The sequence below is a fragment of the Gobio gobio genome (assembly GCF_949357685.1).
Source record: "Gobio gobio genome assembly, chromosome: 25".
In the NCBI taxonomy this organism is placed as follows: Eukaryota; Metazoa; Chordata; class Actinopteri; order Cypriniformes; family Gobionidae; genus Gobio; species Gobio gobio.
Window position 1 is genome coordinate 7,118,178 of NC_137121.1, and position 27,348 is coordinate 7,145,525.

The 27,348-nt window shown below is 37.0% G+C and overlaps 1 protein-coding gene across 2 annotated transcripts in view; it reads left to right on the forward strand.

Moving 5' to 3' along the window:
* eps8l2 (EPS8 signaling adaptor L2) overlaps positions 1–27,348 on the forward strand; it is a gene marked incomplete at its 5' end in the record, with an annotated part of 73,626 nt that overhangs the window by 41,832 nt on the left and 4,446 nt on the right. For both annotated transcript variants that reach the window (XM_079810240.1, XM_079810239.1), the window contains 16 exons: positions 2,867–2,931; positions 10,339–10,500; positions 11,445–11,594; positions 11,925–12,016; positions 14,332–14,441; positions 14,523–14,587; positions 14,743–14,869; positions 15,000–15,088; positions 15,441–15,515; positions 18,769–18,917; positions 22,977–23,133; positions 24,639–24,673; positions 25,750–25,855; positions 26,031–26,180; positions 26,260–26,308; positions 26,395–26,572. In XM_079810240.1, coding sequence (XP_079666366.1) covers positions 2,867–2,931; positions 10,339–10,500; positions 11,445–11,594; positions 11,925–12,016; positions 14,332–14,441; positions 14,523–14,587; positions 14,743–14,869; positions 15,000–15,088; positions 15,441–15,515; positions 18,769–18,917; positions 22,977–23,133; positions 24,639–24,673; positions 25,750–25,855; positions 26,031–26,180; positions 26,260–26,308; positions 26,395–26,572 — 1,759 coding nt within the window. The remainder of the gene's footprint in view (positions 1–2,866; positions 2,932–10,338; positions 10,501–11,444; positions 11,595–11,924; positions 12,017–14,331; positions 14,442–14,522; positions 14,588–14,742; positions 14,870–14,999; positions 15,089–15,440; positions 15,516–18,768; positions 18,918–22,976; positions 23,134–24,638; positions 24,674–25,749; positions 25,856–26,030; positions 26,181–26,259; positions 26,309–26,394; positions 26,573–27,348) is intronic.

A 27,348-nucleotide genomic window follows, 5' to 3' on the forward strand; every position in this document is an offset into this window, starting at 1 on the left:
CGGTGAGAGGCTGGAGCGTTTAGATCTCGCTCGTGGTGAGCTGTGGACATGCTGGGAAGCGTTCGGAGTAAATGTCAGACATGAATAACGCATGCGCGCAGCTCGACTTACACAAAGATGCCGTGGCGCAAACCGTTCGGACTCTCTCCGTGCAACAGGAAGAGAGGAAAGAGTGTGAAGAAGACTTCCTGGAGAGATGGAGAGAGAGATAAACGGAGGAGGGGCTGTGAGAGAATGTACCTCTGATATGTGATCCGTGAAGCAGCTGATAAGAACATGTGCTCATTTAGAGGTAATGATTAGCTCTGGTCATTTAACCCCAGAGACTGGGGCAGGGCGATGACCCTCTCTCCCACTCTCTCTGGCTCTCTGACACAGTATTAGTGCAATAATGGTAGGCCTATAGCATTTTGGTGCAAAAAAGTGAACATCAAATTAAATATTATTTTTTTATTATTATTTTTGAACAGTATTGTAAGGTTAGTGTGTATATGATTAGTGTTGTAAATAGTATTATTTATATTTGTGTATATAAATAAATATACAGCATATAGTATATACAACCCTAGTACATTTCTGCTCTTATAGTGCATGAATTTCATTTAATTATATTACAAAAAATGATATTTCCAAAAAAATGTTATTTTATTTTATTTTATTATTTAATTTAATTTTTTTATTTAATTTAATTTAATTTAATTTAATTTAATTTAATTTAATTTAATTTAATTTAATTTAATTTAATTTAATTTAATTTAATTTAATTTAATTTAATTTAATTTAATTTAATTTAATTTAATTTAATTTAATTTAATTTAATTTAATTTAATTTTTTATTTTATCATTTAATTTTATTTTATTTTTTTAATTTATGTTATTATTAAAATTTATTTTAATATTTATTTATTTATTATTTTATTTTATTTAAAGAATAATATTAAATAGATTTTTAAAAAATGAATGGAATTGTAGGGTTAGTATTATTGCGTATATGATTAGTGTTGTAAATAGCATTATTTATATTTGTGTATATAAATAAATATACTTTATATAGTATATACAACCCTAGTACATTTCTCTGCTCTTATAGTGCATTCATTTAATTTAATTGGATTACAAATATTGATATTTCCAAAATAATTTAATTCAATTCATTTTATATATTTTTATTTAATTTAAAGAATAATATTAAATAAATGAGTGTGTATGTGTGGTTAGTGTTGTAAATAGCATTATTTATATTTATGTATTTGTGTATATTTGACATTCTGTGTTATAGTGCATGAATTTCATTGCACTTTATTACAAATAATGATATTCCCAAAGTAATTTAATTTAATTTAATTTAATTTAATTTAATTTAATTTAATTTAATTTAATTTAATTTAATTTAATTTAATTTAATTTAATTTAATTTAATTTAATTTAATTTAATTTAATTTAATTTAATTTAATTTAATTTAATTTAATTTAATTTAATTTAATTTAATTTAATTTAATTAAAAAATAATGTATTATCATTAGAAATAGGAAAATAGCTAACAAAAACAATTGAGCATAAATAAATAAAAATAGGGAAAATAAATAATAATTAAATTAAGTTATTAAGAAAAATAACATGTAGTCTAAATGCGCCAATAATGGTAATATAATGTACTTAAACTCTCTGTTGCCATTCCATAACCATTCCATCACTATTTTTAGTCCTCAGCTGCAGTGATTCATTCATATTTCCAATAGCACATTTGATTGGCTTATTGAATAAATAGAGAGACAAACCCTCAAAAACATTCAGTCTCCATGACATCATGCCACTCATCCATACCGGTGTTTATGTAACTATTTTAAACACACCATAACCTGTTATCATTATTCTTACAGTGTACTAGAACTCTATAACTAGAACTCAGAAGAACACCATAAACATAGCCCTGAACTAAAACATGTTTTGACCAGAGAATCGCCTTTGATTGCGCGCTTTAACCTTGAACTAAACTTAATATGTCTGTTAAATGCCTTCACTGGGTCATTTACTGTAGCCTTCAGGTGTTGCCCAAGAGAGACGCCTCACAAAATCAAAATGATGTCTCTCCTATAGAGGTCAGAAGACATCTCAAGAATGTCTCAAACTGTGCAAAAGATACCAAAGTTTGTCTCCTGAGCAATAAAAGAGCAACATATGAGCGCTGAAATTTGGGTACGACACGATCCGTTCTAAAGCAAACGTGAAGTTGAGTGTTTGTGCAACTGAGCTGATTTATAGGACCGCTGTAAAACAAACAGCGATATGATATTGAAGTCATAGACAGAGAGGGGAGGAAGGGTTTACATGTGTTACATGGCTTGACCTTTGACCTCACATAAAAGAGGCAGGTGAAACACGATTCCAGCCTGTCAGAACATTTCCTCTCCGTATGTCCATAGGTTCGAGCATTACTGCTGGAAGCCAGCCGATTTTATAACACAATGGAGACGTTTAATGCAGATTTGTAGTTGATTTTTAATCCATTGGTTTGAAAGGTAAGAGAGTTTTTCTCGTCTCATAAGATTTCGACTCGTAAACAAGCATCGTATCGCTAACTCTATTGATGCGTCGTGGTGTTTCATGGAATCGATTATAATGCAAATGTTGGTGTTTCATCAGTTTGTCTCGCTTAAGTGATCTAGAGACGGTCCATACACCAAAATGTGGCACTCTTCAGGTTAGTGTGTGTTTGTCTGCACATACTCGAGTGTGTATATATTCGTTGCATGAATATCTCACTTTGCATACGAGGAACTCAAGATAGCGTCTTTTTCCTCTTGCAAGTCTGTGAATATATAGTGTGTCTCATATGTCATTTTGTTATGTCTCTGTTTCTTTTAGAACAACGAAAGAAGTACTCAAACTCAAATGTCATCATGCAAGAGACGTCGCAGTACCATGTACAGGTGAGCGAGATGCTAAACTCTTATTTCTGTGTTTTTTTTTCTCCCTAAGCTTGTTTATTAGCTAAGCCTCACCACCGAGCGTTTGGTTTAATATTTAACGGGATTCAACTGATGACTTGATATCGTAATAAAGCAATCAGGTCACTTGATCAGATTTGCCAGGGCAGCGTTAACCTCCATCGGAGCTGTTGTCAACCGAGATAATGCAATCTGAAATCTGCATTATACAATGGCTTAGGTCCTCGAATTTGATTGGACGAAATGCACTGATGCCTTGTGTGCACCTGCAACCTGAAATAACCCTAGCAGAAGTGCTTAATTTCCGCAAACGCTAATCAAACTGCACGTTGATCCAGGTCACGTTGAACTTTGTTCTGCATTATTTTCCTTGGTTTATTTTTCCTCATTTTCACCCTTCACTTATTGGCTATATTGTCTCTCTTATCTAATTTTCTCGCTCTTATACACGCATAATGTTGATAAAACGCCTACGCCAGCAGCAGTCATATCAGGTCTCGAATGCTTACACACTCTTGTTATATCAGAAGCATCATGATCTGAGTTTAGGCACATACGGCTCTTTATTTTAAACCACATTCACAGTATTTATTTCATTCAAAATCTGAGCAAAACTGAGTCGAAAAGTTTCAAACTGAAAAGATTATAAAAAAATAGGAGCAAAAAGATCTTAGAAGGTCTTGAAAGTGGTGTACATGATAAGATTTTTACATTTATCTGAAGAAAATGTCTGTGTAGAAGAACTCCCTGCCAATATGCTGATGTGTTCTGGGTTGTTTTTAAGTTGCTAGGGTGTTTGAGTGATTTTAGGTAATTGATAGCTGGTTGCTAGGGTGTTTGAGAGGTTTAAGGCCACTGCTAGGGGGTTGATAGAGTGCTTGAGTGGTTTTAGGGCAATTCTAGGTGGTTGCTAGGGTGTTTGAGTGGTTTTAGGTCATCGATAGCTGGTTGCTAGGTGTTTGAGAGGTTTTAGGCCACTGCTAGGGGGTTGCTAGGGTGTTTGAGAGGTTTAAGGCCACTGCTAGGGGGTTGCTAGGGTGCTTGAGTGGTTTTAGGGCAATTCTAGGTGGTTGCTAGGGTGTTTGAGTGGTTTTAGGTCATTGATAGCTGGTTGCTAGGTGTTTGAGAGGTTTAGGCCACTGCTAGGGGGTTGCTAGGGTGTTTGAGAGGTTTTAGGCCACTGCTAGGGGGTTGCTAGGGTGTTTGAGAGGTTTAAGGCCACTGCTAGGGGGTTGCTAGGGTGCTTGAGTGGTTTTAGGGCAATTCTAGGTGGTTGCTAGGGTGTTTGAGTGGTTTTAGGTCATCGATAGCTGGTTGCTAGGTGTTTGAGAGGTTTTAGGCCACTGCTAGGGGGTTGATAGGGTGCTTGAGTGGTTTTAGGGCAATTCTAGGTGGTTGCTAGGGTGTTTGAGTGGTTTTAGGTCATTGATAGCTGGTTGCTAGGTGTTTGAGAGGTTTAGGCCACTGCTAGGGGGTTGCTAGGGTGTTTGAGAGGTTTTAGGCCACTGCTAGGGGGTTTGCTAGAGTGCTTGGGTGGTTTTAGGGCAATTCTAGGTGATTGCTAGGGTGTTTGAGAGGTTTTAGGCCACTGCTAGGGGGTTGCCAGAGTGCTTGAGTGGTTTTAGGGCACTGCTAGGGGGTTGCTAGGGTGTTTAAGAGGTTTGAGGCCACTGCTAGGGGGTTGCTAGAGTGCTTGAGTGGTTTTAGGGCAATTCTAGGTGATTGCTAGGGTGTTTGAGTGGTTTTAGGTCCTTGATAGCTGGTTGCTAGCTGTTTGAGAGGTTTTATGCCACTACTAGGGGGTTGCTAGGGTGTTTGAGAGGTTTTAGGCACTGCTAGGGGGTTGCTAGAGTGCTTGAGTGGTTTTGGGGCAATTTTAGGTGGTTGCTAGGGTGTTTGAGTGGTTTTAGATCATTGATAGCTGGTTGCTAGGTGTTTGAGAGGTTTTAGGCCACTGCTAGGGGGTTGCTAGGGTGCTTGAGTGGTTTTATGGCAATTCTAGGTGGTTGCTAGAGTGTTTGAGTGGTTTTAGGTCATTGCTAGCTGGTTGCTAGGTGTTTGAGAGGTTTTAGGCCACTGCTAGGGGGTTGCTAGAGTGCTTGAGAGGTTTTGGGGCAATTTTAGGTGGTTGCTAGGGTGTTTGAGTGGTTTTAGGTAATTGATAGCTGGTTGCTAGGTGTTTGAGAGGTTATAGGCCACTGCTAGGGGGTTGCTAGGGTGTTTGAGTGGTTTTAGGTAATTGATAGCTGGTTGCTAGGTGTTTGAAAGGTTTTAGGCCACTGCTAGGGGGTTGCTAGAGTGCTTAAGTGGTTTTAGGGCAATTCTAGGTGATTGCTAGGGTGTTTGAGTGGCTTTAGGTCATTGCTAGCTGATTGCTAGGTGTTTGAGAGGTTTTAGGCTACTGTTAGGGGGTTGCTAGGGTGTTTGAGAGGTTTTAGGCCACTGCTAGGGGGTTTCTAGAGTGCTTGAGTGGTTTTAGGGCAATTCTAGGTGATTGCTAGGGTGTTTGAGTGGTTTTAGGTCATTGATAGCTGATTGCTAGGTGTTTGAGAAGTTTTAGGCCACTGCTAGGGGGTTGCTAGTTGAGAGGTTTTAGGCCACTGCTAGGGGGTTGCTAGGGTGTTTGAGAGGTTTTAGGCCACTGCTAGGGGGTTGCTAGAGTGCTTGAATGGTTTTGGGGCAATTCTAGGTGGTTGCTAGGGTGTTTGAGTGGTTTTAGGTCATTGATAGCTGATTTCTAGGTGTTTGAGAGGTTTTAGGCCAATGCTAGAGGGTTGCTAGGGTGTTTGAGAGGCTCTAGGCCACTGCTAGGTTGCTAGGGTGTTTGAGAGGTTTTAGGCCACTGCTAGGGGGTTGCTAGGGTGTTTAAGATGTTTTAGGGCAATTCTAGGTGGTTGGTAGGGTTTTTTAGTGGCTTTAGGTCATTGATAGTTGTTTGCTAGGTGTTTGAGAGGTTTTATGCCACTGCTAGGGGGTTGCTAGGGTGTTTGAGTGATTTTAGGTCTTTGATAGCTGGTTGCTAGGGGGTTTGGGTGATTTTAAGTCTTTGATAGCTGGTTGCTTGGGTGTTTGAGTGGTTTTAGGGCAATTATAGATGGTTGCCAGGATGTTTGAGAGGTTTTATGCCATTGCTAGGGGGTTGCTATCGTGCTTGAGTGGTTTTAGGGCAATTAAAGGTGGTTGCTAGGGTGTTTGAGTGGTTTTAGGTCATTGATAGCTGGTTGCTAAGGTGTTTGAGTGGTTTTAGGCCATTAATAGCTGGTTACTAGTGTTTTGAGGTGTTTTTTAGGCCACTGCTATGGGGTTGCTAGGGTTTTGAGTGGTTTTAGGTCATTGACAGCTGGTTGCTAGGGTGTTTGAGTGGTTTTAGGCCATTGATAGCTGGTTGCTAGTGTTTTGAGGTGTTTTTTAGACCACTGCTATGGGGTTGCTAGGGTTTTGAGTGGTTTTAGGTCATTGACAGCTGGTTGCTAGGGTGTTTGAGTGGTTTTAGGCCATTGATAGCTGGTTGCTAGTGTTTTGAGGTGTTTTTTAGGCCACTGCTATGGGGTTGCTAGGGTTTTGAGTGGTTTTAGGTCATTGACAGCTGGTTGCTAGGGTTTTGAGTGGTTTTAGGTCATTGATAGCTGGTTGCTAGGGTGTTTGAGTGCTTTTAGGCCATTGATAGCTGGTTGCTAGGGTGTTTGAGTGGCTTTAAGGGATTGATAGCTGGTTACTAGGGTTTTGGGGTGTTTTTAGGCCATGTTATGGGGTCACTGGGGTGCTTGAGTGGAATTCTGGGTGGTTGCTAGGCTCTTTGAGTGGTTTTAGGGCAAGGTGGTTGGTAGGGTGCTTGGTGGTCCCAGGTGGTTGCTAAAAATGTTTTGTCCTTTCTTAGAAAACCATCGATGCTCTAGCACTTTAAAAAGCCCAGAAAGCAAATCATTGATCTGAAGGACCTATAATGAAACATCAAAAACTCTGACCTACCCTCTTGTAAACAGATTATATTCGTGCAAATATCTCAAAGCAAGCAAATATAAATTAAACTTCCCTTTGTGCTGTTGAAGTTGGTTGGACTACATCCTGTTAAAGTCTTTCCACCCCCCGTCTGATCAAATGTGTCAATAAACATGTTTTTGGTTGGATTGTCTGGTTAATCCACGGCAGCCATGCTGAGATCTCCTTCCCTTATATAACTATAGTGACAAGACTTAATCTGCTTATGAAATATGCATGATGCTTTAAATAATTTGTTCTCTTTGATGGGTAGGGATCACTGTTTGTCACATAGTATTGTGACATGTAAACGCACACCCACTAACACCCCCCCCCCACACACACACACACACGCACACACAGGTGTGGTTAAAATGCTCAAGTGGATATAAAAATATTATAAGGAGGTATGCTAACATTAGTCACTCAATCAACATAACAATTCATTCTTTTAAGATGCTGACACAGAGCAACACCCTATGACATTTAGAAAGACAATATGTAGGTATGTTTTAGACATTCAGGATATTCACCTGATTATCTACTACTGAAAATCAATAATACGATCTCTTTAATATCTCCTAAATTGTCTAAATAGTCAGACCAACTGCCCGTTTTTGCATCATTTGGGATGCAAAACATATTTAAAAAAGATTCCTCTTATAGTTAATTATAGTTCTTATAGTTATTATACTTATAGTCTTACAGTTAAACGTTTACTGTGTAGATAATATAGAATAGATGAAGAAGTCAGTGGTTCTGCACATTTTATACATTTATATGCATGAATGCTTAATGAGAATAAAATATATTTATAATGCAATGCTTATAGACACAGCATTAATTACACTATAGTGTATGTGATAAGAAGCCACTTCCGATCGCAAATGGAAGTTATTTCAAACACTCGACTGATGTTATGAAGAGAGTTTGGTGTTAAAACACGTAATGTTTGGCACGTTGTGCTTTTCAAATGCACGTCATAAGTCATTTAGGTGCTTAGGTGCATAGATGGAGCAGCATTTACTGAACCAATCGAGCCGCTCTGATCACACTGCTTCTTCTCCTCACTATGAAACATTATTGTTTAAAGCTGCACTATGTAACTTTTCCGTCCGCTAGAGTAGTGTAGTTTGACTCGGGCAGAAATCATGTTGATGGATGTGATTATTGTGTTACTGTAGTCTGAAGCAGAGCAGGAGCGAGTGTTGCGGAGCTGAGGAACCGCTGGAGCGATTGTTAATAAGATGAAGGCAACACTAATTTACTAATTAGTTTTAGTACTAATTACTAATTTACTAAATTACTTATTAGATTTATTTAGATATTTAGTTGAAAATGTAGTGTCCCCAACTGAGCAAGCCAAGCCAAAGGCGACAGTGGCAAGGAAACCAAAACCCCATCACCTCGCCAAAATGTACTTTTATCTCTCAGTTGATGTATGAAAAACTCTTGGCATTGTGCTGACATCATTACTATGGCACTTTTATATTATTATATATTATTATTTATAGATATTTAACAATATCTGTAAAACTTTCATCAACCAAAAAGTTTTAATGGGTGAAATTGTAATATTATTACGGAGTTAGAACTCTATTCTTATTTAAATTTAATAATTGCTCTATTTAGATCACCACAGGTAAAACCACACTACAAAACATGCTTTTCTGACTTGGTATTTCTGTCTTTTTTTCCAGTCCAAATATAAAAAAGTTCTTAAATCAAGATGCTTTTACTAAGGAAAATTAAATATTTTTTCTTGATTCCTGGGGGAAAAAATTAAAATTAATTGAGTTTTTGCTTGAAACAAACTAAATTATCTGCCAATGGATTAGAAAAATAATCTCCCTTAAAGATTCCAAACAGAAACATTATTTTTCTTACCCCATTATTTGCTTGTTTTAAACAAAAACTCACTTCAATTAAATTTTATTTTCCAGAAAACAAGAAAAAATATCTAATGTCATTTAACTTATCTCGTAACATCTTGATTTAAGAATTTTTAGATATATTTAAACTAGAAACAGGACAAAAATACTAAATGACAGCATTTTTTGCAGTGCACACAAGGCAAAAAGTAATACATACACTATTTATATATATATATATATATATATATATATATATATATATATATATATATATATATATATATATATATATATATATATATATATATATATATATATATATTTCTATATCTAGAATGGTATTTAGTCTGTAGACATATAAATACAAATGCACAAAACTGCAAGTTTATGACAAAAAAATAGTCTGCAATTTGGCCTTTATTACTCATTTAATACATGTCTACATTACAAATTAAATAAAATTAGATATTAACCTACATTTCTGACAAATTACCACGGTTACAGATGTTACCACAGTAAATACATGATAAATTCGAAATGCGAATTGTTGTTTGAAAGTGATTTTGAATCGGCTCAGCTGATTTGCACGTTAGTGTTGTTTATTAAGTCAGCGCTATTTAACTAGATTTTAAATCAAATCACAGAGAGATTCAGTACCGGAGACCTCAGCGCTCGAACTCGAACACTTCTCACGGGCTTCGGAAGGCTGTTTAGTGGGCGCGTGATCGAGACACTCAGCTGGTAAACATATTTGTTCAGAGCTTGTGAGTTGCGCAGAGCACAAGTAGCGCTGTTTCGTTCTGCTTTGGGCGCTGTTTCCCTGGCCTAAAGTCTAGTACTGCCACCTTGCGGTGATATTGTGAAACTGCATGATTTGTAAATGATCCGTGGCGGGCCACATATAATACATTTTAATAGACGCGCTGTGGGCCGTTTGAAATTCATCCCCGGGCCGCATTTGGCCCGCGGGCCGGATTTTGGACACCCCTGCACTAGAAGATTGTCTGGATAAACAGATCTTATGTGCTGCACATGCAAAATAACAGTGCCATAATCCATCATGCAGATTGGATGTTATGAACCAAATCCCATTTGTTTGCATTGCATCATTCTAGCAATGACATGCTCGTCTATTTGTATGTTTGCAGCACCTCTTTACATTCATCATGGAAAAAACGAGTCCATCGCCACCTGAATAGTTTAAGTCGATATTGCTTCTATGTGAAAACCCCACCAAAACACATGCGCATGTTCGTCGAACATGTTGCGTTTTTTCCCCCAGGTGGCTCGCCAAAATATTCTTTTATCTCTCAGTTGTTGTATGAAAAACTCTTGGCATTGTGCTGACACCTTTACTATAGCACTATTATATTATTATGCACTAGAAGATTGTCTGGATAAACAGATCTTATGTGCTGCACATGCAAAATAACAGTGCCACAATCCATCATGCAGATTGGATGTGATGAACCAAATCACATTTGTTTGCATTGCATCATTCTCGCAATGACACACGTGTCTATTTGTATGTTTGCAGCATCTCTCTACATTCATCATGGACAAAACCGAGTCCATCGCTACGGTAGATGATGCCATTAAGAAGCTAAAGCTGCTGGACTCCAAAGACAAAATCTGGACACAGGAAATGCTGCTGCAGGTGACGGAAAATTCCATCAAACTCCTGGACTGTGAGACCAAGGTGAGCGTGTTCACAGAAATTGGCACAATAGACTTTCGTAAAGTTAATATGAAATCAAAATGGACCCTATTTACATCCTTAATCCATGTTCCTGGTCTTATTGTTAACGTTTTATTGGTGTATGTTATTTTTTTTGTCTTTGTAATCTTTCTACATAATGTACTGTCCTTATCTGCTGACGATTATATCTGTTACCCAATTATTGACTATACATTACAATAAACATTGTCCAATTGCGGACTATTGGGTAATGTACTGTACCAGCAGCCTTTTCACAGTCCAATCTGGTCCATTTTGTCTCATTGAAGATTGTGTATAATTCTGAGCTTGCAAGTTTTTACCAATTCAAAACCAGTTTGCATCTTAATTCTCAATACAAAAGTTAAACACACACTTGAGATCATGCAGCGAGAAGCGATTTAAGCATGTTCCACACCTGTCCATTGAACAAAGCTTTCATTTGACTCTGCGGCCAAGTGCAATCCGATCTGGTCTGGAATAACTGGATAGGGAGCATTTCATCCGTGTGAATCATGTCTTATTGTGACGTTATTATTCAGGTGTAATATGTGACTGTTTCAATATTAGTGCCAACATTACCAGATCTTTGACCTCATTAATGATTATAACCATTGTTTTTAGAGACAAAGGTCGTCAGCTTTATTCAAGCTATATACAGTTTATTGAATTGTTGGCAGTTGCATTAAAATATAATTAAATTAATTTTAGAAGCATTAACATTTCCACTGTAAAATTATTCACTTTTTAAAGATATTTAAAAAACATTTTTATGTACTATATTTATCTATTTTGTACATTTAACACTTTTAATTTTACATTTTAATATACAAAATAGAAGTGTTTTTGCAAGCCATTTAGGGTTAGATAATATTGAAGTTTGTTTTGAAGGTCTAATTCTCCCAGTTTCTCTTTCTTTCTCCTAGGAAGAGCTTGAAAACTTTCCTCTGGCGACAGTCCATCACTGTCAGACACTGCTGAACCAGACAAGATACCCCTCCGTCCTTATGATCATCTGTCAGGACAATGAACAACACAAACCAGACATTCACTTCTTCTATTGCGACGAAGTGGAGGTGAGACTCACACAAACACAAACTTTTATAGGCCGAATACTTCCATAACAAAAAAGTATCATGATACTTTGAAATGCATGAAATTAGGTTTCATCATGTGCTGTTATTGTTTCGCAGACATTTAGAGAAATTTTGTATCTTCAAGTAGCAGCAAAACACACACTCATACACACAAAATGTTCAGCCTGTGGAAACGTCATCTCTTTAATTTCCCAGAAATACCTGACTAGTATGAAGGGCTTAAAAACAGACAATTACGCCCTCACGGTATAATGATAAACACTAGCGAGAGCTGCTTTTACTATAACCATACGTTTGTTTGTGTTTTAGGCCGAGATGGTGCACGCTGACATTGATAGCGCTCTGGGAGACACACGCGGGGACAACACACGCGGCAAGAAGACGCGACCGCAGACGCTAAAGTGAGACTCAGACCTCATGGACACAAAAGCTACTGGAGTGGTTTTTAAATAACTTATTACTTGTCAGAATAATTGACACCAAGTTTCACAACACTTCTACCCGCTGAACGGACTGTACATCTATTGATGACACTGAGAAGTCCTAAAAAACACGGAACCGGATCAGCAGATAGTAAAGAAACATTTACCCTGAGGTTGCTGTGATCTTGTGTGTAATAGTTGTTCATTTATTTAGGAATGCTACAGTATCAGCACTGAGCTTTGGTTACATGCAGACTTGGAAGCAGTCCGATTTTCTTCCTGAAAAACCGGTTGCAGGGTTATCAGAGAAGGAAGACCACACAGCTGTTCACACACACATTAGCTCCATTCCAGATCCCAGTGAGCTGCCTTGCACTTAGGAAGCCTAACTAAGGCAGCCTAACTGAAATGCAACCTCAAGTGCACAGGAGATGTGACTTGCAATTGATTTCAATAGTTTGTTAGAGTTAGCATTTTGCTAAGCTAAGCAAAGTAGGGTAAAATAGTACATTTTTAATTGGGTTAAACAATTTTGATTCTTTACAGTGTTGGATGAATTCTATTTATAATCAGCATTGCCCGCATTCTCCACCATTTAAGCTCGTCACAATGCATTAAGGGATTGTCTTCAAAAAATATACAAAGCTTATAGTTTGGCCAAATCTTTAAAGGGATATGGTGTTTGAGTAGTTTTATGCCATTGCTAGGTGGTTTCTAGGATGTTTTAGGTTGGTTTTAGGACATTTAAAGGTGATTTATAGGGTGTTTCAGTGCTTTTAGGGCATTTCTAGGTATATGCTAGTCAGGTTTAAATTTTGGCAAACAATTTTGATTCTATTCAGTATTCAATTAATTATATTTATAATCAGCATTTCCCACATTCTCCACCATCTAAGCTCGCCACAATGCGTTAAGGATTTGTATTTGCAAATTATTCATGCTGAGGAAGGCATAATTTGGCAAATTTGGCAAAATTAGGTGTCTTTAAAGCTTGCTGGCAAACTTTTGGAACAAGTTGCATTAAGGATTTCTGCAGGGCTTGACATTAACTTTTTTGTTCCCCAGCCACTGTGACTTGCCACTCAGCATTTTCACTGGCCAAAATATTGTTGTTGGCTATATGTAAATAAGCACTTTACACACCAACTCTACATGATCAAGTCTACATGAAATTCATAACAAGTCATCAAATAGGTCCATTTAGCTCTGATACGGTTGTGTGTAGAGCTCCTAGAGAAAACAGTTGCTTGTCGGAAAAATATAAGATTTTTTGGTGTAAATGTAATTTATTTTAATATATACATGGGCGTCGGAACCATTGTATGTTTTTACGAACCACTTTTTACGATCAATGATATTGGACCCACTCACTTTTATCGTCTCTAATTCAGCTCGTCTGTTCACATACCCCTAACCAATAAACACTTATTATTAAACACGTTAGATGCTTTATTTCCACTTTTCTAATATTTTCTTCATTTTTATTGAAAATAAATGCCTTTCCGATCTGATATGTGATGGGAAAAGGGAGTAGAGTGAGTTCGGCAAAAGGCGGACTCGAACCGAGGTATATTTGTACTTAATGTAAATGGCATCTACTCCAGTAAAATTATTCTGAGAGAGGACCCATCCACATTTTTTTTGCTTCCGACACCCATGAATAAATATAATATTTATTCTCAAGCAATATTCTCATCAGTGTTCTATCAGCTATGACATATTTAAATCTAGCATATTTTGTGTATAAGCCCATACAGTAGCCTAGTGAAATACATAGAACCATATTTTCATGTGATTTTATTTTATTTAATTAAATATCAAAAATCTAACAGTTGTGCATCATACCTGACACCTAGATGAACACTTTACAGTTGGTTTTATGTAAGTCATTCTCTTCAAATGCTCTTCAAATGCGTGTAGACCAATGTTGGATGTAACTTTAGAGACGGTCCCTAAATTTGCGAAAATCGAACGTGCAACGTCAAGCCAGCTTTTGCCCAGTCACATCAAAATGGAGCAAAAAACTTTAAAAGCGATTTTCTCAGCTTTTAATTGGAAAAAGAGGACAGACGACCATAATTCAAATGGGTATATCTTTAAAACCATTCAAGATATGACTTTGAGTAGGGTATCATTTTAAAGCTTATAGTCATCTTTCCATTGATACCAATATCTCAATTTTAAAATTTGTGTCACTGTGACTCATTTTGCTGGATCAGGTCACAAATGTTGCCTATGTAAGCTGTTCACTATGTATGAACACATGCATTCTCTCTTTCTCTCCCTTCCATCAGGTTGAACCAAGAAAAGATGAAACGCCAAAGGGAGACCATCATCCCGCCCTCTGAGACTAGAAGTTCTGGCCCTGGGGGAAAAGGCAGAGTAGCAGCTATGGACATGAAAGGTGCCACAGACACAATATCCTTGTATGCGTACAGTTACAGCAAATGCATTAATGCTAAATCCTCTGTGTGTTTGTTCTCAGAAGAACAGTCGATGCAGGACCCCGAGTCCAATATGCAACTGGCCCAGCGGATCGAGAAGGACGTGGTGAGTGCTGGTGTCACTATGTAACACTGGATATCTGCTCGCACACACGTCTAAAACACACTCAACCATTGAGTGTATCAGATTAGTGGTTACATCAGACCAGACGTAATGCTGTAATTCAGGCCGTGTGTTTTCCCTCTGTGTGTGTCATGCAGCAAATCCTGAACTGCTCTCTAGACGACATCGAGATCTTCGTGGCACGTCTTCACAAAGCGGCAGAGGCTTTCACACAACTCAACCAGCGCAACAGGAGCAAGAAAAGCAAAAAAAGAGGACCGGCTGGTATATATGCTATTCATATGTTTACTCCCAAGCTAGTTAATTCATGCTTAGGAAAACAAATGTGTAAATCCATTCATATGCTTCCCTAAACATTAATGTCGTGCTACTTGTGTGTGTGTGTGTGTTTCAGAGGGAATGCTAACTCTTCGAGCCAAGCCTCCGTCAGAAGGAGAGTTTATCGACTGTCTTCAGAAGCTGAAACTCTCTTTCAATCTGCTGGTGGGTTTCGCCGGCCTCTTTGTTTCTAAATGAAAAGCATGCCCTTAAACACACATGCTCTCTGTTTCAACTCATGCAAAACTCTATGGCTGCTTGGTTTAGTCTTTCTGTGGTTTCATTTGAAGGATCATCTGGAATATTTGCACTCGAGTTGTGTGTGTGCTTTAACTTTTTACAGCATGCAGAAAGAAGCCAGAGCAAATTTCTGTGCAAACTGTTTGTAAAAGAAATTGTAAACTGTTGCATTCAGTTCAAGTGACATATTTTTTTAAGAATGAAATGTGGAAATGTATTCTGCTCAGTGTTATGAATGAGGTGAACCCTGTTGACGGTCTGTGTCCGCCCTCTACAGGCCAAAATGAAGAAACACATTCAGAACCCCAGCGCTTCAGAACTTGTACACTTCCTGTTCGGACCTTTGGAAATGGTGAGGAACTGAACACATACACAAATAGTTTTCCTAGCTATCTTAATGCAAAACAAAAACTTCTGTTGGTTTTATTATAAAAATGCATGCTTATGTTTACTACAGAATAAACCAAAACCTTAATGCTAATGTAGCCTGGTCCTACCAGACTCTCGTTCATTTCATTTGTACAGAGAGTCTGGCCGCTCTCCATTGACATGCGTTCAGTTCCTTGAAGGCGGGAACTCTGTTGAAGTTTAAAACTATTGGATCTGCCCAGAGTCACTCTGGATCTGCCATAACCAGTCGCTAACGTTTGGTCGTGACGTATGTCATCTCAAACTAGCGCACGACATCAATGTCATCGTTTTCAGCCACTCCCTCTGTTCGCTGATTGGACCGGTTAAAATTTGACCGGAGAAAACCAGAGAATATACCACAATACGCACAACTGGCACAACATCATAGAATATCTTTAAACAGATTCACGCCCACTTTTAGGGGAAAATAAACTAGACTCCCATAGACTTCAATACAAAATAGTGGCACAAAACAACGTCCGTACACAGCCGGCAGGCTTGAATAACTTAAGAAATCACCAATATTAAACATGTCAAGTGATTATATGTCCAGCCTAGGGCTGTACGATTAATCGACAAATAACCGAAACCGACATTCAGAACCTCTAACCGACGTATTTTTTCCATGTCGGTTATTTCGGTTTTCACGTGACTCCGCCCCGTCAGTCACATCAAGTGCAGTTTGAAGGCACACAGAGATGCAGGAGCGGTTATCTGTGTTTATAGATGCCCAGAATCACTATAGTCACACTGCACGTTTTACACAGTTTATACAGGTCAGTTAATTGCTGTTCTTATATTCTACGCGCTGACACACACACACACACACACACACACACACACACACACACACACACACACACACACACACACACACACACACACACACACACACAGACGACGCAAGCCCCGAAGCCGCTTTCACTTTCGTGCTCATAAAGTTTGTCAAGTAAATGCGTTTAAAGGCTTGCCAGTTTCAACATTTAAAGCGATTGTGAACTATTCAAAAACAACAATACGGAAAACTTCTCCGTTCAGTGGTCAGCTTTTTTCTGTGACACAGAGAACCGTGTCGCGTCTCTGAAAACGCGCGCGCCCTGAAGGCAGACCTCTATCACCTGCGTTCTCACAAAGCTTGTCATTTGTATGTGGTTTAAGCCCTGCCAGTTTGAACATTAAAGTGGGTTTCGACCATCAGATGTGTATTATGTTGAACTAATGCCTGATATATTTTGACAAACGAACACTCAGACAGAAGCTGTGACTAAAGTAAAGTCACTAAAGTAGCTTAGAAACTCAACCGTTATAGGCATACATTTGAATACCTTTGAAGTAATTAAAAACCATAGCTTCATAATGAATAGAGACAGTAAGAGTAATTCACAAAAAAAATTCACAAAAATAAAAATAAAAAAAAATAATCGTTCATTAATCGTAATCGAGGTCAAATGTTCAATTAATCAAGGTTTTTATTTTTTGGTCAAATCGTTACAGCCCTAGTCCAGCCTGCCATAGAGCGTGAAAGATACATCCACACACTTCATTTGGTCAATTTAAAAACATGTCCCTTCATTCTCCCCACGGTTGCCAACAAATTTTCAGGGGAAGTTGCTAAAGGCAGATCGAGTTGTTGCTAAAAGTTGCTAAATGACATTGTGATGTCATTGTGCTATGACGTCATTACGTAATCGCAAGGCAAAACTACGCCATTATGTAACACGTAGATATTATTTGAATATTATTTGAATTTGAATTTGAATATTATTTGCTAATTTAGATTTGTTTGTAAAATAAATTAAAGCAATGTGTTAGTTAATATGTACGGATCGAGCCCCACACATGATGTGCAAGAAAAAATTTACAAATTTGTTCCCTCGATTTGTTAAACCGTCCACACGATTTACTCATTTGTTCCCTCGATTTATAAATCGTGTGCACGATTTAGCCTACTAGTTTTTTTTTTTCTGCATGTCATATGCAGGGCTCCGTAAATATGTTACCTAAATGATCTTCCGGTTTTTACAGCGATTTCCACATTTCCACAGCGATCTTAAGGAATTATGAATGAACCGCTTGGCCTATTGAGCTAGCTTGTACGTGTGTTGTTTGGGTTAGAGTCACTTTCCAGAAGTTGCTAAAAGTTGCCAAATAAATTAAAAAAATTGCTAAATTTGTTGCTAGGTGCTTTTAGAAAAAAAAGTTGCTAAGGTAGTCTGAAAAGTTGCTAAATCTAGCAACAAAATTGCTAAATTGGCAACACTGATTCTCCCAGCGTCAAATTGGTGTAACAACCCCACCCAGTGGCCAGAGGACATTTACTCGTCCCTCATCGAGTCACAGGTCAGCCAGTGAATGATTTAACTTCGTTTTTGAATCATGAAGTACGAATGATGCTATCGGAAGCTAAATCAGGCTAGTTGTGTGGCTGGACAGAAAAGTGCTCTCAGTACTCTAAATATAAAGACATAATATATACATTTAAAGATGTTTACTTGCAAAAACAAAGTAAATCAACCATTCACTTGTTGAATGAAGGGATATGTTTTTTAATTTACCAAATAAAGTGTGTGGATGTATCTTTCACGCTCTATGGCAGGCTGGACATATAATTACTTGACATGTTTAATCTTAGTGATTTCTGAAGTTATTCAAGCCTGCCGGCTGTGTACAGACGTTGTTTTGTGCTGCTATTTTGTATTGAAGTCTATGGGAGTCTAGTTTATTTTCCCCTAAAAAGGGGCGTTGACGAAATTGACAGTTAATGTGCCGGTAGTCCGTATCCCAGACAGAGTACTGAAGGAAAATGAAAATTGCGCGGAAGTACGCAGGAGGGCGGAGCCTGGCTAATGCTAATGCTACCCCTAAAGAAAACCCTTTGCATTTAATTAAATCAATGAATGAATGTATGAATACAAACATGAATACATGCATAAAATGAAACTTTATATATCGTTTTTACCTTTGAAGACACCCCAAAATTAACGTTTGGCCAGATTTAGTACACTTTTATTTAAGTATAAGTACTCACCAATAAAACCACAATAAAAAACAACAACAACAACAATAATATGAACAAAATGAGCATCCTGCTTGGTATAATAAGAGAATGCACATATGCATAATAGTTCAATGCTCATTTAAACAAAATGTACACCCAAACTATCTGTCCTGTGTTTTTACCTGTGTGAATTCAGATACTGCAGAGTTGTGGCAGTCCCGATCTGGCGCGTGCGGTCATCTCTCCTCACCTGTCGCGGGACGCAGTGGACTTCATGAGAGGACACCTGACTCCCAAAGAGATGACCATCTTTGAGCTGCTGGGAGACGGTTGGACGAGGCCCAGGTGATGATTCAACCAACAACTGTAGATGTGTTACAGGAGTGTGTGTTAGTGGTAAACTGATATATCCAGCTGATACATCAGCCAATGTTTGTTCATTTAGAGATTATCAGTATCCGATGACGGTAGTTCCCCCTTATGGGAATCCTAAAATCAGCCTTTGAATGGATAAATAAAAAATAGAAATGCAAAAAAAGTTTTTTTCGGATACCACCAGAGGTGGAAAGAGTAACAAAATATTCTACTCAAGTAAAAGTACTATTACTTCAATTCAATTTTACTTAAGTACAAGTAAAAGTACCGGTCTAAAAATGAACTCAAGTAAAAGTAAAAAGTAGTTAATTTAAAATGTACTCGTAAAATGTAATGTAAAATGTAAAAGTTACTGAGTTACTTTTTTAACAGCAGGGGTGGGAAATCTCCTGTGTAGGGTTGTGGTAGAATGAGATTTTCACGATATCAGAGTTTCACAGCATCACGGTATTAAACAATTATTTAATAAATAAACTGTATTATTAAATTATGGTTATTATTATCACCAGTTAAATTGGCATTAAATGAATGAAAAGTGTTCATAAATAAAACAAATGCTTTATTATAGCAAACTTGAAACCATTTGTTTTGTTTATTAAAATTTCAATAAAACATGTCTAATCAACCAAATTCAATAAATGGTTATGAATTAGATTAACAACTTATTTTTATCATTAACTTATTAAAATGTTTAAGAATCCTATGCATTTTTTCTTTTTATAATTTATATACAAATATATGACCAAAACGGTGGTAATTAAATGAAATGTAACAAACTTTTATCCTTTTATTTTTTGGCAAAGTGCTGCAAAACAGAGATTTTCAAAAACATTTATTTTGATGGGTTTTAGTGAAGAGCTGCTTCTGTGAAAACCAGTTTCAGAGTGTATTTGACTGGTTTTTAAAATGTTCACATGTCCAAATATGGTTTGTGAGACGTTAAAACACCACGAGCATCGCGTACTTTAGTATGTAGTAGACGAAACGGATCAACGTGCTACTACATTTCTCTCCGATACGGTAGGAAATTAAATTGAATGTGGAGGATTTGAACTGTGACGATGATTGACAGCGCAGTTTAAATGGTGACGGGACGCACGTAACTAAGCGACAGAGTCTGTTAAAGATGACGAAGTTGTATGTCCCGAAGCTTGCATACTCTTCTGCTACACACTCAAAAGTATGTACTTTTTCTTCACAAAAAGAGTACATACTTTTAGGACGTAGTATAAGTAGGCGAATTGGGAAGACAATTAGGCTGTGTTCGAAATCGCCCCCTATACCCTTAAATAGGGCACTATTTGAGTGAACATCCATTTTTAATGGTGTCCGAAACAATAGTGGACGTCTTTGAGTGCACTTATTCAATCCCACCATGCACCGCAATAACGAGTGTACATTAGATGTACGCGCTGGAGAATATGCTTGTTCGATGCCCGATCGGCGTATGACAGCAAAGTCCCGCGAGAGCATTTCGAGAGCAAACGAGAAACAACTCCTTATGCGTTTGAAACGTTCTCTCACTCAACCAGGCGGTGTAGTGTACTCTCAACGCACTGAGAGTCGCGCCCTGAATGAATGAACTTACCGCTGTCCGATTCGCCCTATGTACCCTCATTCTCCATTACTCCACTACTCCAAAAACGAGCCAACAAGCTTAAAGTTAACCCTATAACTCTTTACTTGTGTGGCACTGAACTTACTTGGAAAGGGGAATAATAAAGTAACTAATAAGCATTTAATTAAAAAAAATAATAATAATATTTGTAGTAGGCCTATATATTTCATACTTTATAGTAGGCTACTATTAATATTATGGGCGTCAGAAGCAAAAAAAATGTCGGTGGGTCCTTTAACAGAAACATTTTACTGGAGTAGATGCAATTTACAAAAAATATATTTAAATATATCGGCTTGTTTAAACGTCTGGTTGAGGAAGACACACCTACGGAATACACAATCTTCATCAGCAGCAATAGTGTAGGGGTAAGAGGCTTGACGATAAGATTTGACGCAAATCGATCAGAGGTTTCGAATTCGCCTTTTGCCAAACTCGCACTGATCCTTTTTTCCATCATATATCAGATCGGAAAGGATTTTATTTTCTATGAATATGAAGAAAATATTAGAAAAGTGAAAATAAAGCTACTAACGCGTTTAATCAGTGTTTATCAGGGTATGTAAACAGACGTGCTCAATTAGAGACGATAAGTGAGTGGGCCCAATATCATTGGTCTTAAAAAGTGTGTGAGTCGATGCCATCTGGCGAAACGCGGGAATTCATTCAATGCACGGCGCGACTCTCACAGTGCATTATGGGTATTCTCTAGCCGTCGAGCATACATCGGTTGCAAACTCGTTATTGTGGTGCATTGTGGGATTGTATGAGTGCACTTAATAACTTCCACTATGGTTTCGGACACCACTAAATGGCTGTTCCCTCAAATAGTGCCCACAGCTGAATCAATCATCCATCCATCTTCCGAACCGCACTGGTCCAGCCCAATATCATGCATGCAGGTATAAATGATCCTTTTTAAGATGATTATTATATTGTTTGATTAAGGTTACATGCTAGTTTCCGTAGCAGAGTTCAGGATAAATCTTTTCATTATTACTGGAGCTGCCAAACAGCAAGCACAAACTGCAAAAACGGCTGCCTTTCCGGCGACTTAGTGTCCGAAATCACTCACTCGTTTTCGAAGTGGACTATATCAGTGGACTAATGTAGGGAATAGTGAATGAGGGTATAGGGGGCGATTTCGGAAACAGCCTTAGTCTTCCAAATCAGAGCAGAGTTATGGGGCGCCGTTTGTAAAGCGACTCACGCTGAAAATAACAGCAACATTTTGACACATTTAGCTTCAAACAATGTTTAAAAAACTGGTATGAATTTTTGGGGGTCACTTTTTTAGCACATTTACAACAATATTTATCAACTTAGAGATATTTTAAATAGTTAAATCTAAATGTTAAATCTAAATCTAAATCTAAATGTTAAATCTAAATCTAAATGTTAAATCTAAATCTAAATGTTAAATCTAAATCTAAATGTTAAATCTAAATCTAAATCTAAATGTTAAATCTAAATCTAAATGTTAAATCTAAATCTAAATGTTAAATCTAAATCTAAATGCTAAATCTAAATCTAAATGTTAAATCTAAATCTAAATGTTAAATCTAAATCTAAATCTAAATGTTGAATCTAAATCTAAATGCTAAATCTAAATGTTAAATCTAAACGTTAAATCTAAATGTTACATCTAAATCTAAATGTAAAATCTAAATGTTAAATCTAAATACAAAATCTAAATCTAAATCTAAATGTTAAATCTAAATGTTAAATCTAAATATAAATGTTGAATCTAAATGTTTCGGGTGAAACGAAATATTTAACTAATATGCAAATTCAGAATGCAGATAACCGGTTTTAACATTTAGATTTAACATTTAGATTTTACATTTAGATTTAGATGTAACATTTAGATTTAATGTTTAGATTTAACATTTAGATTTAGCATTTAGATTTAGATTTAACATTTAGATTTAGATTTAACATTTAGATTTAGATTTAACATTTAGATTTAGATTTAGCATTTAGATTTAGATTTAACATTTAGATTTAACATTTAGATTTAGATTTAACATTTAGATTTAGATTTAACATTTAGATATAACATTTAGATTTAGATTTAACATTTAGATTTAGATTTAACATTTAGATTTAACAATTAACATTTAGATTTAACATTTAACATTTAGATTTAACTATTTAAAATATCTCTAAGTTGACAAATATTGTTGTAAATGTGCTAAAAAAGTGACCGCCAAAAATTTATACCAGTTTTTTAAACATTGTTTGAAGCTAAATGTGTCAAAATGTTGCTGTTATTTTCAGCGTGAGCCGCTTTACAAACGGCGCCCCATACAGAGTAGACCAATCCCAACAGACTGGACCATCTGACCAATCAGAAGATTAGTCTGTATGTTTATGTTGTCTAATGCTGGGCGTGTCTTTGTGTATCTTAGAGCTGATTGGCCGATAGAGCAGTGCGCTCCTCTTTATGTCCCAAAGTTCCGGAATGGCTGGGAGCCGCCAGTGGATCTGTTCCGCACGTCGCCGTGGGAGACGGAGAACGCCAGCGTGCCGAAGTCTCCAGCGCAGTCAGAATACAGAGCAAAAGAGGTGAGAGAGAGAGAGGCTGTGAGTAAACACACGCTGCGTCCGAAACCCAATACTTCCCTAGTGTGCGGAAAACAGGCGAAAAGTACCCGGATGATCTACTACTTCAGCCGAGATTCTGCATTTGATGGACACTTTACTATCCCATGAGGCCACGGGAGAGGCTTTATGAATGGCTGTGAAGCATAACTGTAACTGATGCTGGTTGGTCACATGCAGTGTTAATTTTGACAGCAAATTTTTATTTAGTTTTAGTCATATTTTAGTCACCTGAATTGTTTTTAGTTTTAGTCTAGTTTTAGTCGACTAAATCTACAGTAGATTTAGTCTCTTAAAATCTAATGAGTTTAGTTAAATTGTAATAAATTGAGCATTTAAGCATTACATAACCGACTGTCACTTGAACTGACATTTTGACATCATTTTGTTTTTGACATTAAAAATACACAAAACAGAGCTCAATTCACTTTTTTTTATTTATTTTTTTTATATCTATATAGTTTTTATAACTTTGTATTTCTGTTTTAGTCAGTAGGCCATATCATGTTAAGCTAAAGCTTCAAATTAGTTTATTTATTTTTTTTATTTCAGTTAACATTTATTTAATTTAAAGTAATGAAGATTTTTTTAATGGTTTTAGTGAACTATTATAACCCTGTTACTTTATTGAATATGTGTCAAATACTGTTCTCAGTCTTTCCTCCTGACTATGAATTAAATGGGAATTAAATTAAATACAGTTTATTGTGTAACCAAAAACGAATATATAATGCGTGACTTTTAATTATAAGCTCGAAATACACCGGGACTCTTATTTTGAAATGTCTGTGCCTTACAGTTGCAGCTGCTCATTCAAGTTCAGGAAAATATGCGTTGTTACAACCGTCTAAAACATATTACTATATAAACATCGTAAAGTAAAATTGTCATTATTCATCAGCATTAGTTCATAAACAATTGCGTGGCATAAATGTGCGCTCTTCATTGATTGAGCCGCTCTGGAGCGCTGGATTGTAGAAGCGCAACAGCGCCATGTTTTCCAGCGGTTAGATCAGCAAGTTCAAATCAAATGTGCGCATCTGTTACACAGGACATCAGTTCTGACTGGATCTCTTCCCTAATCGTCCCTCCCTAACATTTTCGTCTCGTTTTTATTTGTTGACGAAAATGACAGTTGATTTTCGTTATAGTTTTTGTCATCCAACACTAGTTTTTATTTAGTTATCGTCTCGTTTTGTCAGTGAAAAAAGGTTGTTGACGATTCGAAATTATTCGTCAACGAAATTAACACTGGTCACATGACAGGAACAATGTGGCGGCTGTATTTCATTCATACTACACACATTCATACTATATAGAACATACTTTTTTTAACAGTTGTGAAGTAAATTCAGAGGAAGCACCTACTCTGACAGTAAACGGTTTCGGATGCAGCGTCAGTCTTTTCTGTGTGAAAATCTATTCTCTGTGTTAAATGGATGCCATCTTTTCCCTCTTTTCTCTGTCAGTTCTTTGGATCGCAGTCGTCGCTCTCTTCAAATGGGTAAGTGAGTTGTCAAGTGGTCTATAACTTTATAAAAATTAGAATTACATTACATTTGAATTTTATGTGAATTCTGTCCTTCAAATTAAAATTACAAGCTATTGAGTAACAAATACACAAAATAAAACCAGACTGACATACATTTAGACAAGAGTCAACTATGATAGTAGCATATAATCCATATTAAACATACACCGATTGGCATAACATTATGACCTACTATTGTGCTGGTCCACCTTTTGCTGCCAAAGCATCCCTGACCCGTCGAGGCATGGACTCCACTAGACCCCTGAAGGTGTGCTGTGGTATCTGGCACCAAGATGTTAGCAGCAGATCATTTAAGTCTTGTAAGTTGCGAGGTGGGGCCTCCATGGATTGGACTTGTTTGTTCAGCACATCCCACAGATGCTCGATTGGATTGAGATTTGGGGAATTTGGAGGCCAAGTCGACGCCTCAAACTCATTGTTGTGCTCCTCAAACCATTCCTGAAGCATTTGTGCTTTGTGTCAGGAGCATTATCTGATGAAAGAGCCACAGCCAGCAGGGAATACCGTCTCCATGAAAGGCTGTACATGGTCTCATCAATGCTTAGGTAGGTGGGACGTGTCAAAGTAACATCCACATGGATGGAGGAGCCAAGGTTTCCCAGCAAAACATTGCCCAAAGCATCACTGCCTCCGCCGGCTTGCCTTCTTCCCTTAGTGCACCTGGTGCCATGTGTTCTGACCCAGTCGTCTAGCCATCACAATTTGGCCCTTGTCAAACTCGCTCAAATCCTTACGCTTGCCCATTGTCCTGCTTCTAACACATCAACTTTGAGGACAAAATGTTCACTTGCCCACCCACTAACAGGAGCCGTGATGAAGAGATAATCAGTGTTATTCACCTGGTCATAATGTTATGCCTGATTGGTGTATATTGTGGAAGATTTATTTTAATTTCCTTTATATAGTAGTTCAAACATCAAAAAAAGGGATCATTGAGACACACGGACTTTTAGTGTGACACACGGTTCTGACATTTGATCCATGTGGAGATTTCTCTGATCGGCTCGTTGCGTTTGCATCTTTTCCAGGTCTTTCTCGACAGCTCCTGCTCCTCGGAAGTACGCAAAAATCCGCTATCACTTCGTGGCACGTAATGCCAATGAGCTGTCAGTGCTGCAGGACGAAATTCTGGAGGTATGAAGATCACAAATGACATCTCAGTAACAGAGCATTTCACACAAGAGATGTCAAGATCTCAATATGAACTCAAACATTTCCTCTGATAGTTTTATTCTCGTACTGTATGACTCGTGCAATGCTATTTCTGTTGAGGTGTGTTGTGTAAGAGCTAAGCGATGTGTGTTTGAAGGTGTTGGAGGATGACAAGCAGTGGTGGAAGTTGAGGAACAGAAGCGGTCAGGCGGGATACGTGCCCTATAATATCCTGGATGTGGTCAAACTCGAGGACCCTCAGGTGGCGAGTGACCCGCCCTACAGTCCAGTTACACCTTACAGTCCGGTAAACAAGCAGCTGAACTCAGCTTGATTTAAATGAATGTTGAATGCCGTTGGTAATCATTACTGTGTCTCTCACACAGCCATACCGAGGACAGTCGCCCTCCAGCTCAATGGGTAATGAGAAAGACGGTGAGTCTGAGAAAAACATCCATGATGAATGCGGGTCTGGGTGAGAATGCCTCTGAAAGTGTGTGTTTAATGTCGTTCTGTCTCAGGTCACACTCATCAGATGGATAAAGTGAACGACGAGCTGCTCATGTTGATCACCGGCAATAAGATGCAACAGCCCGCGAGGAACTTCAAGGTGGTGCGTCAGGCGGCCGTCCCGCTGACCTTTGACTCCAGCCCAGCAGAGGTCACCACCTGGCTCAATGCCAAGGGCTTCTCCAAACCGTGAGTCACATAAAATAATACAGATGAAGCCTTCTAAACTATGGGAAAATATCTTTATTAATGTGAAATCATGAAGCCTTCTAAACCACGAGAAATGCATTAAATAAAAATAAAATGTATTTACTATTAACTTTATTAAGCCTTCTAAACTTTGAAAAAATATGAAAATGTATGTAATAAAAATGAAATATATTTACTATTAACTTTATTAAGCCTTCTAAACTTTGAAAAAATATGAAAATGTATGTAATAAAAATGAAATATATTTACTATTAACTTTATTAAGCCTTCTAAACTTTGAAAAAATATGAAAATGTATGTAATAAAAATGAAATATATTTACTATTAACTTAATTAAGCCTTCTAAACTTTGAAAAAATATGAAAATATATGTAATAAAAATGAAATATATTTACTATTAACTTTAATAAGCATTCTAAACTTTGAAAAAATATGAAAAAATATGTAATACATTTTTTATATATTTACTATTAACTTTATTAAGCCTTCTAAACTATGAAAAATATGAAAATATATGTAATAAAAATTAAATATATTTACTATTAACTTTATTAAGCATTCTAAACTTTGAAAAAATATGAAAAAATATGTAATACATTTTTTATATATTTACCATTAACTTTATTAAGCCTTCTAAACTATGAAAAAATATGAAAAGATATGTAATAAAAAATTCATATATTTACTATTAACTTTATTAAGCATTCTAAACTTTGAAAAAATATGAAAATATATGTAATAAAAATGAAATATAT